The sequence below is a fragment of the Oncorhynchus mykiss genome, chromosome 20 (genome assembly GCF_057628025.1).
Source record: "Oncorhynchus mykiss isolate SJ-2025 chromosome 20, ASM5762802v1, whole genome shotgun sequence".
NCBI lineage: Eukaryota > Metazoa > Chordata > Actinopteri > Salmoniformes > Salmonidae > Oncorhynchus > Oncorhynchus mykiss.
In genome coordinates, this window is record NC_143041.1 from 26,943,726 (window position 1) to 26,957,900 (window position 14,175).

The window sequence follows — 14,175 nt, forward strand, 5'->3', positions numbered from 1 at the left end:
AGCATTTGTGAACAGCAGTTTTCAGTTCTTTCCACAGATTCTCGATTGGATTCAGGTCTGGACTTTGACTTGGCCATTCTAACACCTGGATATGTTTATTTTTAAACCATTCCATTGTAGATTTTGCATTATGTTTTGGATCATTGTCTTGTTGGAAGACAAATCTCCGTCCCAGTCTCAGGTCTTCTGCAGACTCCATCAGGTTTTCTTCCAGAATGGTCCTGTATTTGGCTCCATCCATCTTCCCATCAATTTTAACCATCTTCCCTGTCCCTGCTGAAGAAAAGCAGGCCCAAACCATGATGCTGCCACCACCATGTTTGACAGTGGGGATGGTGTGTTCAGTTGTGTTGCTTTTACGCCAAACATAGCGTTTTGCATTGTTGCCAAAAAGTTCAATTTTGGTTTCATCTGACCAGAGCACCTTCTTCCACATGTTTGGTGTGTCTCCCAGGTGGCTTGTGGCAAACGTTAAACGACACTTTTTATGGATATCTTTAAGAAATGGCTTTCTTCTTGCCACTCTTCCATAAAGGCCAGATTTGTGCAATATACGACTGATTGTTGTCCTATGGACAGAGTCTCCCACCTCAGCTGTAGATCTCTGCAGTTCATCCAGAGTGATCATGGGCCTCTTGGCTGCATCTCTGATCAGTCTTCTCCTTGTATGAGCTGAAAGTTTAGAGGGACGGCCAGGTCTTGGTAGATTTGCAGTGGTCTGATACTCCTTCCATTTCAATATTATCGCTTGCACAGTGCTCCTTGGGATGTTTAAAGCTTGGGAAATCTTTTTGTATCCAAATCCGGCTTTAAACTTCTTCACAACAGTATCTCGGACCTGCCTGGTGTGTTTCTTGTTCTTCATGATGCTCTCTGCGCTTTTAACGGACCTCTGAGACTATCACAGTGCAGGTGCATTTATACGGAGACTTGATTACACACAGGTGGATTGTATTTATCATCATTAGTCATTTAGGTCAACATTGGATCATTCAGAGATCCTCACTGAACTTCTGGAGAGTTTGCTGCACTGAAAGTAAAGGGGCTGAATAATTTTGCATGCCCAATTTTTCAGTTTTTGATTTATTAAAAAAGTTTAAAATATCCAATAAATGTCGTTCCACTTCATGATTGTGTCCCACTTGTTGATTCTTCACAAAACAATACAGTTGTATATCTTTATGTTTGAAGCCTGAAATGTGGCAAAAGGTTGCAAAGTTCAAGGGGGCCGAATACTTTTGCAAGGCACTGTACATATATACCCTGACCTAGGTACATTTGTGCAAAGATTGTGCTTTTTTCGGCAATGCGCTTTTGTTAAATCATCACCCGTTTGGCTAAGTTGAAGTAGGCTGTGATTTGATAATAAATTAACAGGCACCGCATTGATTATATGCAACGCAGGACAAGCTAGATAACTACACATGGTTGATGATATTACTAGGTTAACTAGTGATTATGTGAAGAATTTTTATTTTTATAAGTTTAATGCTAGGTAGCAACCCACCTTGGCTCCTTGCATCCACAAGGTCCTTTTGACCCTGCACTCACGTGGCAGGCTCACTCACGTAACAGGTGGTCACAGCCTGCCATGCTGTTTCCTCGTGGATTGCAATATAATCGGCGTCCAAAAAGGCTGATTACCCGATTGTTATGAAAAACTTGAAATCGGCCAACCTCTAACAGCTACCTCAATTACTTCGTACTCACCGGTATATAGCCATGTTTTTTTTACTAGGTTTTGTTATTCACTGTGTATTTATTGTCACTTTATATTTATTAATCTTTAATTCTGCGTTGTTGGAAACAGACCCGCAAGAAAACATTTCACTGTTAGTGTACACCTGTTCATGAAGCATGTGACACATAACATTATTTTTTTTTTTTGTTAAGAGACATGGGTAAGGGGTTCTTCTGGTCCACTTTCCCAGGGCCAGACCAGGCCTTAGCCTGTCTGCCTTCCTTTACCCACGAGCCCAGGGCTATTAATAGTCACCATAGTGAGGGTCAGACAGATTAGATTAATTTAAAGGGAGAGGAGAAAACACTGGCTGAGCTTAAATAGTTGATCAATACCCTCAGCATGGCGCTTAAGCACAGCACACAGAAGGTCAGCTGCCTGTTACAGTTGCCATGGACAACACTGATACTACTGTAGGATTATCCGAGTCACTGAGGGAGTTCTATTAACCTGAGCCGTGGTGTACCGGTCTATGGCCCGTGACATGAACGGGCAAACGCGGTGAGGGAGGAGTGCCCTTCTTAAAACAGAACAGTAATCTGCACTGCTCAGTCATGTTGTCAACAAGGCAGCATTGTGCATTATCCAGAAACATAAAACATCTATTTTCCATAAAACATACACTTGATGACCAAAGGTATGTGGACACCTGCTCTTCGAACATCTCATTCCAAACTGTGGCATTAATTTGGAGTTAGTTCCCCCCTTGCTGCTATAACAGAGTCTACTCTCCTGGGAAGGCTTTCCACTAGATGTTGGGACTTGCTTTCATTCAGCCACAAGAGCATTAGTGAGGTCGGTCACTGATGTTGGGCAATTAGGCCTGGCTCGCAGTCAGCGTTTCAATTCATCACAAAGTGTTCGATGGGGTTGAGGTCAGGGTTCTGTGAGGCCAGTCAAGTTCTCGCTTTGTGCACGGGGGTATTGTCATGCTGAAACAGGAAAGGGCCTTCCCCAAACTGTTGCCACAAAGTTGGAAGCACAGAATTGTCTAGAATGTCATTGTATAATGTAGCGTTAAGATTTCCCTTCACTGGAACTAAGGAGCCTAAACCATGAAAACAGCCCCAGACCATTATTCCTCCTCCACCAAACTTTACAGATGGCACTATACATTGAGACAGGTAGCATTCTCGTGGCATCCGCCAAACACACATTCATCCGTCGGACTGCCAGATGGTGAAGCATGAGTCATCACTCCTGAGAACGCATTTCCACTGCTCCAGAATCCAATGGTGGTGAGCTTTACACCACTCCAACTGACGCTTGGCATTGCGCATGGTGATCTTAGGCTTGTTCTGCGCCACGACAAACAGTTCATGTGCTGACGTTGCTTCCAGAAGCAGTTTGGACCTCGATAGTGAGTGTTGCAACAGATCAGACGATTTTTACACACTACGCGCTTCAGAACTTGGCGGTCCCGCTCTGTGAGCTTGTGTGACCTAACACTTTGCGGCGGAGCCGTTGTTGCTCCTAGACGTTTCCACTTCACAATAACAGCATTTACAGTTGACTGGGGCAGCTCTAGCAGGGCAGAAATTTGACCAACTGACTTGTTGGAAAGGTGGCATCCTATGACGGTGCCACGTTGAAAGTCACTGAGCTCTTCAGCAAGGTCATTCTACTGCCAATGTTTGTCTAGGGAAATTGCATGGCAGTGTGCTCGATTTTATATACCTGTCAGCAGACCTAGCCGAATCCACTAATTGGAAGAGGTCTCCACATACTTTCGTGTATATAATTGTCTAACTAGTTTTCATTTGGAAGGCAGATAAAGCATCAAAAGCAATCACTTTTGCATGTGAAAACACAGAATCCCACTCCTATGCCACATGCTTAATCTCGGGGCTCCAAAGTGGCGCAGCGGTCTAAGCCACTGCATCTCAGTGCTAGAGGCGTTACTGCAGACTAGAGGTCGACCGATAATGATTTTTCAACGCCAATACCGATTATTAGAGGACCAAAAAGAGCAGATACCGATCAATTGGTCAAATTTCTATTTGTGTGTGTATATATATATACAGTGCCTTGCGAAAGTATTCGGCCCCCTTGAACTTTGCGACCTTTTGCCACATTTCAGGCTTCAAACATAAAGATATAAAACTGTATTTTTTTGTGAAGAATCAACAACAAGTGGGACACAATCATGAAGTGGAACGACATTTATTGGATATTTCAAATTTTTTTAACAAATCAAAAACTGAAAAATTGGGCGTGCAAAATTATTCAGCCCCTTTACTTTCAGTGCAGCAAACTCTCTCCAGAAGTTCAGTGAGGATCTCTGAATGATCCAATGTTGACCTAAATGACTAATGATGATAAATACAATCCACCTGTGTGTAATCAAGTCTCCGTATAAATGCACCTGCACTGTGATAGTCTCAGAGGTCCGTTAAAAGCGCAGAGAGCATCATGAAGAACAAGGAACACACCAGGCAGGTCCGAGATACTGTTGTGAAGAAGTTTAAAGCCGGATTTGGATACAAAAAGATTTCCCAAGCTTTAAACATCCCAAGGAGCACTGTGCAAGCGATAATATTGAAATGGAAGGAGTATCAGACCACTGCAAATCTACCAAGACCTGGCCGTCCCTCTAAACTTTCAGCTCATACAAGGAGAAGACTGATCAGAGATGCAGCCAAGAGGCCCATGATCACTCTGGATGAACTGCAGAGATCTACAGCTGAGGTGGGAGACTCTGTCCATAGGACAACAATCAGTCGTATATTGCACAAATCTGGCCTTTATGGAAGAGTGGCAAGAAGAAAGCCATTTCTTAAAGATATCCATAAAAAGTGTCGTTTAACGTTTGCCACAAGCCACCTGGGAGACACACCAAACATGTGGAAGAAGGTGCTCTGGTCAGATGAAACCAAAATTGAACTTTTTGGCAACAATGCAAAACGTTATGTTTGGCGTAAAAGCAACACAGCTGAACACACCATCCCCACTGTCAAACATGGTGGTGGCAGCATCATGGTTTGGGCCTGCTTTTCTTCAGCAGGGACAGGGAAGATGGTTAAAATTGATGGGAAGATGGATGGAGCCAAATACAGGACCATTCTGGAAGAAAACCTGATGGAGTCTGCAAAAGACCTGAGACTGGGACGGAGATTTGTCTTCCAACAAGACAATGATCCAAAACATAAAGCAAAATCTACAATGGAATGGTTCAAAAATAAACATATCCAGGTGTTAGAATGGCCAAGTCAAAGTCCAGACCTGAATCTAATCGAGAATCTGTGGAAAGAACTGAAAACTGCTGTTCACAAATGCTCTCCATCCAACCTCACTGAGCTCGAGCTGTTTTGCAAGGAGGAATGGGAAAAAATTTCAGTCTCTCGATGTGCAAAACTGATAGAGACATACCCCATGCGACTTACAGCTGTAATCGCAGCAAAAGGTGGCGCTACAAAGTATTAACTTAAGGGGGCTGAATAATTTTGCCCGCCCAATTTTTCAGTTTTTGATTTGTTAAAAAAGTTTGAAATATCCAATAAATGTCGTTCCACTTCATGATTGTGTCCCACTTGTTGTTGATTCTTCACAAAAAAATACAGTTTTATATCTTTATGTTTGAAGCCTGAAATGTGGCAAAAGGTCACAAAGTTCAAGGGGGCCGAATACTTTCGCAAGGCACTGTGTGTGTGTGTGTGTGTGTGTGTATATATATATATATATATATATATATATATATATATAATGACAATTACAACAATACTGAATAAACACTAATTTTAACTTAATATAATACAGAAAAATATAGTTGGTCTCAAATAAATAATGAAACATGCTCAATTTGGTTTAAATAATGCAAAAATAGTGTTGTAAAAGTGCAATATGTGCCATGTAAAAAAAGCTAACGTTTGAGTTCTTGCTCAGAACATGAGAACATATGAAAGTTGGTGGTTCCTTTTAACATGAGACTTCAATATTCCAAGGTAAGAGGTTTTAGGTTGTAGTTAATTTAATATTTATAGGACTATTTCTCTCTATACCATTTGTATTTCATATACCTTTGACGATTGGATGTTCTTATAGGCACTATAGTATTGCCAGTGTAACAGTATAGGTTCCGTCCCTCTCCTCGCCCCTACCTGGGCTCGAACCAGGAACACATCGACAACAGCCACACTCGAAGCAGCGTTACCCATCGCTCCACAAAAGCCGCGGCCCTTGCAGAGCAAGGGGAATAACTACTCCCAAGTCTCAGAGCGAGTGACGTTTGAAACGCTATTAGCGCACACCCAGCTAACTAGCTAGCCATTTCACATCGGTTACACCAGCCATTAGGCTGATAGGCTTGAAGTCATAAACAGCGCTGTGCTTGCAAAGAGCTGCTGGCAAAACGCATGAAAGTGCTGTTTGAATGAATGCTTACGAGCCTGCTGCTGCCTACCATCGCTCAGACTGCTCTATCAAATCATAGGCTTAATTATAACATAATAACACACAGAAATACGAGCCTACGGGTCATTAATATGGTCGAATCCAGAAACTAAAATTTCGAAAACAAAACGTTTATTATTTCAGTAAAATACGGAACTGTTCGGTATTTTATCTAATGGATGGCATCCCTAAGTCTAAATATTCTTGTTACATTGTACAACCTTCAATGTTATGTCATAATTATGTAAAATTCTGGCAAATTAGTTCGCAATGAGCCAGGCTGCCCAAACTGTTGCATATACCCTGACTCGGCGTGCAATGAACGCAAGAGAAATGACACAATTTCACCTGGTTAATATTGCCTGCTAACCTGGATTTCTTTTAGCTAAATATGCAGGTTTAAAAATATATACTTCTGTGTATTGATTTTAAGAAAGGCATTGGTGTTTATGGTTAGGTACAGTCGTCCAACGATTGTGCTTTTTTCGCAAATTAGCTTTTGTTAAATCATCCCCCAGCGTTGCATCGATTCTATGCAACGCTAGATAAACTAGTAATATCATCAACCACTAGTGAGTATGATTGTTTGAATCCCCCGAGCTGACAAGGTGAAAATCTGTCGTTTTGCCCCTGAACAAGGCAGTTAACCCACCGTTCCTAGGCCGTCATTGAAAATAAGAATGTGTTCTTAACTGACTTGCCTAGTTAAATAAAGTTGTATTTTTTTTCAATTGTCAATCAGCGCCCAAAAATACCGATTTCCGATTGTAATGAAAACTTGAAATCGGCCATTCAGATTAATCGGTCGACCTCTACTCTCTATACCACTTGTATTTCATATACCTTTGACAATTGGATGTTCTAATAGGCACTTTAGTATTGCCAGCCTAATCTCGGGAGTTGAGAGGCTTGAAGTCATAAACAGCACTGTGCCTCAAGCATTGCTAAGAGCTGCTGGCAAACACAGTAAAGTTTGAATGAATGCTTACGAGCCTGCTGCTGCCTACCACCGCTCAGTCAAACTGCTCTATCAAATATCAAATCATTGACTTAATTATAATATAATAATCACAGAAATATGAGCCTTTGGTCATTAATATGGTCAAATCCGGAAACTATCATTATTCTTCCAGTGAAATACGGAACCATATTTGTGTTCTACAATGTTGAAAATAGTAAAAACTAAAAACCCTTGAATGAAGGTGTCAGTTTTGACTGTTACTGTGTACTTAATTTTTTGAAACCTGAACGTTTTAATAGATACTATGAGGCATGTCTTACCTTGCTTCAAAGTAGCGTATTAGATCTCTCTTCATACATTTCTAATGGATATTTTCGTCTCTGTCACATGAAACCACTTGCATGTGCAGTGCCCTTTTTAACAACTCTGTTTTCCCGCAAATTGCTTTATGGAACAAACATTCACGCATGGCTTATTGCCTTGTGTGTATTACTGCGCTTACAATGTGAAGAAATAATAGGTTATCAACATTTTAAGCTAAACGTTCTGATCTGTTGCATCAGACTCATTGCTTGTAAACTTTTTTTTTTATGTAGCCTAGGCCTTCTGGTTGTATGAATTTGGGATCTATCGTCCCCCAACTGTCCCAGAGTCTGTTTGGAATAGGCTATTTCTTTCTTGACAAGCAGATCTATAGAATAGCCTAAACTTTTCTACTATAGTAGATTGACATAGGCTTGTGATTGTGCTGTTCGTTACTCATCTTGTTGGCTGACTGAGGAAAAGTAGATTTGGACAGTTATTCTAACATGTTCAAAGTGCACATCAGAATTCATCGACTTCCATGTTCTTTTAATATGAATTGCCATATTTGAACTATTATTTCTGTCATGAGCACCGTGGGTTGACACCCTAATCAGGTTACTCACCCAATGAGCACCGTGGGTGGACGCCCTAATCAGGTTACTCACCCAATGAGCACCGTGGGTTGACACCCTAATCAGGTTACTCACCCAATGAGCACCGTGGGTGGACACCCTAATCAGGTTACTCACCCAATGAGCACCATGGGTGGACTCCCTAATCAGGTCACTCACCCAATGAGCACCGTGGGTGGACACCCTAATCAGGTTACTCACCCAATGAGCACCGTGGGTGGACGCCCTAATCAGGTTACTCACCCAATGCATATGGGTCCGGTACATTTCTAAAACGTCTGTAAAATTCAAATGTTGGCTGTCAAATGTCCAGCGCCACATTTTCCTAACGGAAACCCTGGGTGCAGCTCAATATTAAGGTGTTCCAATTGTTTTGTACACTCAGTGTGTGTAATTTTATTGTCAGAGTAAAATCTTTAACATTTGCCTAGGAACTCACTTGATGAAGTCCACAGGACTTAAAAGGAATGAATTCAACAGCTAGGTCTGTCACTAACAAATAGTCATGGTTGGTAACTCCACAATTCACTCGATAATGCAAGGCAGGATCCCACATAAATATGCAAATTAGGCTTTACATCATGCGGTGTTAAAACACTAACACTACAGGTGTTGCTGTCGCACTTTCTCAGTGTAAGAAATTGTCAGCACAAAGCAGTGTTAAATTAACACAAACGTGTGGGTCGCTATAGACACAGGAACAGTTTTAATTTGAACCCTCAGTGTTGATTCAACACTGGAACATTTGCTGTGTGTGGGAAGTCTTTGTCTCTGTGTCTAATTTAGGAGGGGGGGGGGGGGGGGGGGGGTTGTCTCTCTGCGTGTAAGAATATGGTGGAAAAGGGAAACATAGTGGCACCCCTAGCTCCATGTAATCAAAACACACACACATTCCCAGGATCTCCCACTCCAGTAAGAGGAATCTCCCTTTCCTGTGCCAGGTACTAGCAGGGCCCAGTTTGAACACATGACTTTCCCCCTTAAGCCATGGGCTTGTGGAAGAGGCAGGAGACGCCCTCCACACAGTTTCTGTCATAACAGCTGTTTTGGGAATGCTAGGGGGCCTCCTTGAGTCGGGAAAGACGTGTGAGAGAGGTGTGCAGAGACTCTTTCCACCTCTATCTTCTCTGTCCTCTTCCAGCCAGTGGAATTCCAGAGTTCTGTTTTTAGAACACAATTGCCATGGTTTCTGTTTATCTGTTCTGACACTGTCGGTCTGTCCCCTGGCTGCTCCGTCTCTGCCCTGTTCCCAGCGCATTGTTCTGTTTCCCCCCCCCCCCACCTTTTTAAAAACCGACACACCCCATGTTCCATACTGTGCATGTTCTGTACCTAAGTTGGTACAACCGACACTAGTTTTGAACTGACAATAAATGGCATAACAATGCTGTTAAGAAGCGTTGGAAATAACATCGTTTCACCATTTACTCTGCAGTCGGAACGTATTCAGACCCCTTGAATTTTCCACATTTTGTTACGTTACAGCCTTATTCTAAAATTAATTAAATCAGTTTTTCTCTCCACAATCTACATCCAATACCACATGACAAAGCAAAAACAGCTTTTTAGAAATGTTTGCAAATGTATACATTTTTTTTTAAAAAAGTATTCAGACCCTTTACTCAGTATTTTGTGAAGCACCTTTGGCAGTGATTACATCCTAGAGTCTTCTTGGGTATGACGCTACAAGCTTGGCACACCTGTATTTGGTGAGTTTCTCCCTTCTCTGCAGATCCTTTCAAGTTCTGTCAGGTTGGATGAGGCACGTCTCTGCACAACTATTTTCAGATATTTCCAGGGATGTTTGATCGGGTTCAAGTCCGGGTTCTGGCTGGGACATTCAGAGACTTGTCCCGATGCCACTCCTGCGTTTTCTTGGCTGTGTGCTTGGGGTTGTCCTGTTGGAAGGTGAACCTCTGCCCCAGTCTGAGGTCCTGAGTGCTCTGGATCAGGTTTTCATCAAGGATCTCTGTACTTTGCTCCATTCATATTTCCTTTGATCCTGACTAGTCTCCCAGTCCCTGCCACTGAAAAACATCTCCACATTATGATGCTGCCACCACCATGCTTCACCGTAGGGATGGTGCCAGGTTTCCTCCAGACGTGACGCTTGGCATTCAGAACAAATAGTTTTAATCTTGGTTTCATCAGACCAGAAGATTCTGTTTCTCTTTAAAAAACCCTCCAACACTCTACTCAACAAACTGGATGCAGTCTATCACAGTGCCATCTGTTTTGTCACCAAAGCCCCACACACTACCCACCATTGCGACCTGTACGCTCTCGTTGGTTGGCCCTCGCTTCATACTCGTCGCCAAACCCACTGGATACAGGTTATCTACAAGTCTCTTCTAGGTAAAGCCTCGCCTTATCTCAGCTCAACGGTCAGCATAGCAGCACCCACTCGTAGCACGCGCTCCAGCAGGTATATCTCACTGGTCACCCCCAAAACCAATTCCTCCTTTGGTCGTCTTTCCTTCCAGTTCTCTGCTGCCAATGACTGGAACGAACTGCAAAAATCCCTGAAGCTGGAGACTCATATCTCACTCACAAGCTTTAAGCACCAGCTGTCAGAGCAGCTCACAGATCACTGCACCTGTACATAGATGGGCTGTTTACAGATGGGCTATCTACCTACCTCATCCCCATACAGTACTTATTTATTTATCTTGCTCCTTTGCACCCCAGTATCTCTACTTGTACATTCATCTTCTGCACATCTACCATTCCAGTGTTTAATTGCTATATTGTAATTACTTCGCCACCATGGCCTATTTATTGCCTTGACTCCCTCATCTTGCCTCATTTGCACTCACTGTATATATACTTTTTGTTTTCTTTTGTTCTACTGTATTATTGACATTTGTTTATTCCATGTGTAACTCTATGTGTTGAATTGCTATGCTTTATCTTGGCCAGGTCGCAGTTGCAAATGAGAACTTGTTCTCAACTAGCCTACCTGGTTAAATATATATGTGTGTGTATGTGTGTATATATTTTTTAAAAATAATATAAGTGGTCTGAGCATCCCTTAGGTGCCTTTTGGCAAACTCCAAGCGGGCTGTCATGAGCCTTTTACTGAGGAGTGGCTTCCAGCTGGCCACTCTACCATAAAGGCCCAATTGGTGGAATGCTGCAGAAAATGCTTGTCCTTCTGGAAGGTTCTCCCATCTCCACAGAGGAGCGCTGTCAGAATGACCATTGGGTTCTTGGTCACTTCCCTGACCAAGGCCCCTCCCCTTGATTGTGCAGTTTGGCTGGCGGCCAGCTCTAGGAAGAGTCTTGTTGGTTCCAAACCTCTTCCATTGAAGACTGATGGAGGCCACTGTGTTCTTGGACTTCCAATGCTGCAGAACATTTTTTGATGCAGATCTGTCTCGGAGCTCTACGGACAATTCCTTCGACTTCATGGCTTGGTTTTTGCTCTGACATGCACTTTCAACTGTGGAACCCTTTTATATAGACTGGTGTATGCCTTTCCAAATCATGTCCAATCAATTGAATTTACCACAGGTGGACTCCAATCAAGTTATAGAAACATCTCAAGGATGATCAATGGAAACAGGATGCACCGTAGCTCAATTTCGAGTCTCATAGCAAATGGTCTGAATACTTATGTAAATAAGGTATTTCTGTTTTTTTACTTTTATCCATTTGCACATATTTCTTAACCTGTTTGCTTTGTCATTATGGGGTATTGTGGGTTGATTGACAAACATTTTTTACATTTCGTTTTTATAAATTTTAGAGCAAGGCAGTAATGTAACAAAATGTGGAAAAAGTCATGGGGTCTGAATACTTTCCGAATGCACTGTATATCAGCTCTTCATTTGGGAGATCGACAAGGCTGGCTGTCTTTTATGGCCTGTCTTCAGAGTGCCTTGAAATCACAACTTCCAAGGGGAGAGCATTAATCTGCCCTTTCACTCTCCAAACAGCAGTCACAGCCCAGCTATGGTCTCCATGGAGACGCTTCGGATGAGTCATCCGTTTCATAGAAAACATTCCTGTGTCGCCCCGCTGGGAGCGGACGGTATCAATCATGCCTGACCTTTGACATCCAGCCCCGGCCACTAATCAAAACAGGCCATGTATCTGAATGGACTTCCATGAGACAGCAGTCAACAGGCAGGAATGAGGGCGATTAGAGGAATATAGTGACCTGTGGAAAGACGTCAACACCATTCATTCTACAGACAGTTATCAGAGGACCAAAAGGGCTGGGAAAGATGGCTCAGTGTAGTTATAAACTACAGGCATAACCTTTCAACTCATTGTCCCTAACCCCGGGAACTTTTGTCTGCATTACAAAGTTCCTCCACCAACATTATTTTTTTAAAACAACAAAACAATGCATTTACAGTGGTTTACTTATTCAACACACTGCCTCTATGAAACTAGTTCCCCATGTCTATAGGCTGTAGTTGCATGCTACTTCACAGTAAAGGTCTGTCTGTATGTAAGTGGTCATGTGTGTTTCTCTCTTCTCGTGCACAGATTGAGCGGCGCATGGAGATGGTGCGCGTGGTGTCCCACAATACACACAAGAGGATGGTCACGTGTCTGCAGGGCCACATTGGCACCGACGCAGAGAAGAGACATGTAAGTACACATTATTAACATTATTCCTGGCCAAATTGTCTGAATTACTAGATCAAATATGAACATATTTATGATTTACAGTACCAGTCAAAAGTTGACACACCTACTCATTCAAGGGCTTTTCTTTTTTTAAATAGTGAAGACATCAAAACTATGAAATACACAATGAATCATATAGTAACCCAAATAAATGTTAAAAATCTAAATATATTTTATATTCTTCAAAGTAGCCACCCTTTTCCTTGATGGCAGCTTTGCACACTCTTGGCATTCTCTCAACCAGCTTCACCTGGAATGCTTTTCCAACATTCTTGAAGAAGTTCCCACATATGCTGAGCACCTGTTGGCTGCTTTTCCTTCACTCCGCGGTTCAACACATCCCAAACCATCTCAATTGGGTTGAGGTCGGGTGATTTTGGAGGCCAGGTCATCTGATGCAGCACTCCATCACTCTCCTTCTTGGTCAAATAGTCCTTACACAGCCTGGAGGTGTGTTGGGTCATTGTCCTGTTGAAAAACAAATGATAGTCCCACTATGCGCAAACCAGATGGGAAGGCGTATCGCTACAGAATGCTGTGGTAGCCATGCTGGTTAAGTGTGCCTTGATTTCTAAATAAATCACCCACAGTGTCACCGGTAAAGCACCATCACACCACCTCCATGCTTCACGATGGGAACCACACATGCAGAGATCATCCGTTCACCTACTCTCCGTCTCACAAAGACACAGCAGTTGGAACCAATATCTCAAGATTTCCACTGGTCTAATATCCATTGCTCGTGTTTCTTGGCCAAAGCAAGTCTGTTCTTGTTATTGGTGTCATTTAGTAGTGGTTTCTTAGCAGCAATTCAACCATGAAGGCCTGATTCACACAGTCTCCTCTGAATACTTGTGTTGAGGTGTCTGTTACTTGAACTCTGTGAAGCATTTATTTGGGCTGCAATTTCTGAGGCTGAACTTATCCCCTGCAGCAGAGGTGACTGGGTCTGTCTTTGCTGTGGAGGTCCTCATGAGAGCCAGTTTCATCATAGTGCTTATTGGTTATTGTGACGGCACTTGAAGAAACTTTCTGGATTGACTGACCTTCATGTCTTTAAGTAACGATGGACTGTTGTTTCTATTTGCTTATTTGAGTTGTTCTTTCCATAATATGGACTTTTACCTGTTTATATGTCTGTCTTCTGTATACCACCCCTACCTTCTCACAACACAACTGATTGGCTCAAACACATTAAGAAGGAAAGAAATTCCACAAATTAACTATTAACAAGGCACACCTGTTAATTGAACTGCATTCCAGGTGACTATCTCATGAGGCTGGTTGAGAGAATGCAAAGAGTGTGCAAAGATGTCATCAAGGCAAAGGGTGGCTACTTTGAAGAAAATAAAATCTGTTTTGTTTTTGTTTAACTTTTTTGGGGGTTACTACATGATTCCATGTGTTATTTCATATTTTCGATGTCTTCACTATTATTCTACAATGTACAAATACAGAAAAACCCTTGAATGAGTAGGTGTGTCCAAACTTTTGACTGGTACTGT

General features: G+C 42.4%; 1 protein-coding gene across 17 annotated transcripts in view; it reads left to right on the plus strand.

Annotated features, from left to right (window-relative positions):
• The window catches only part of LOC149974512 (rho GTPase-activating protein 17-like), a 48,743-nt gene that overhangs the window by 14,712 nt on the left and 19,856 nt on the right, over nucleotides 1-14,175 (plus strand). For all 17 annotated transcript variants that reach the window (XM_090212756.1, XM_090212755.1, XM_090212749.1 and 14 more), the window contains exon 3: nucleotides 12,527-12,631. In XM_090212756.1, the coding sequence (XP_090068882.1) occupies nucleotides 12,527-12,631 (105 nt within the window). The remainder of the gene's footprint in view (nucleotides 1-12,526; nucleotides 12,632-14,175) is intronic.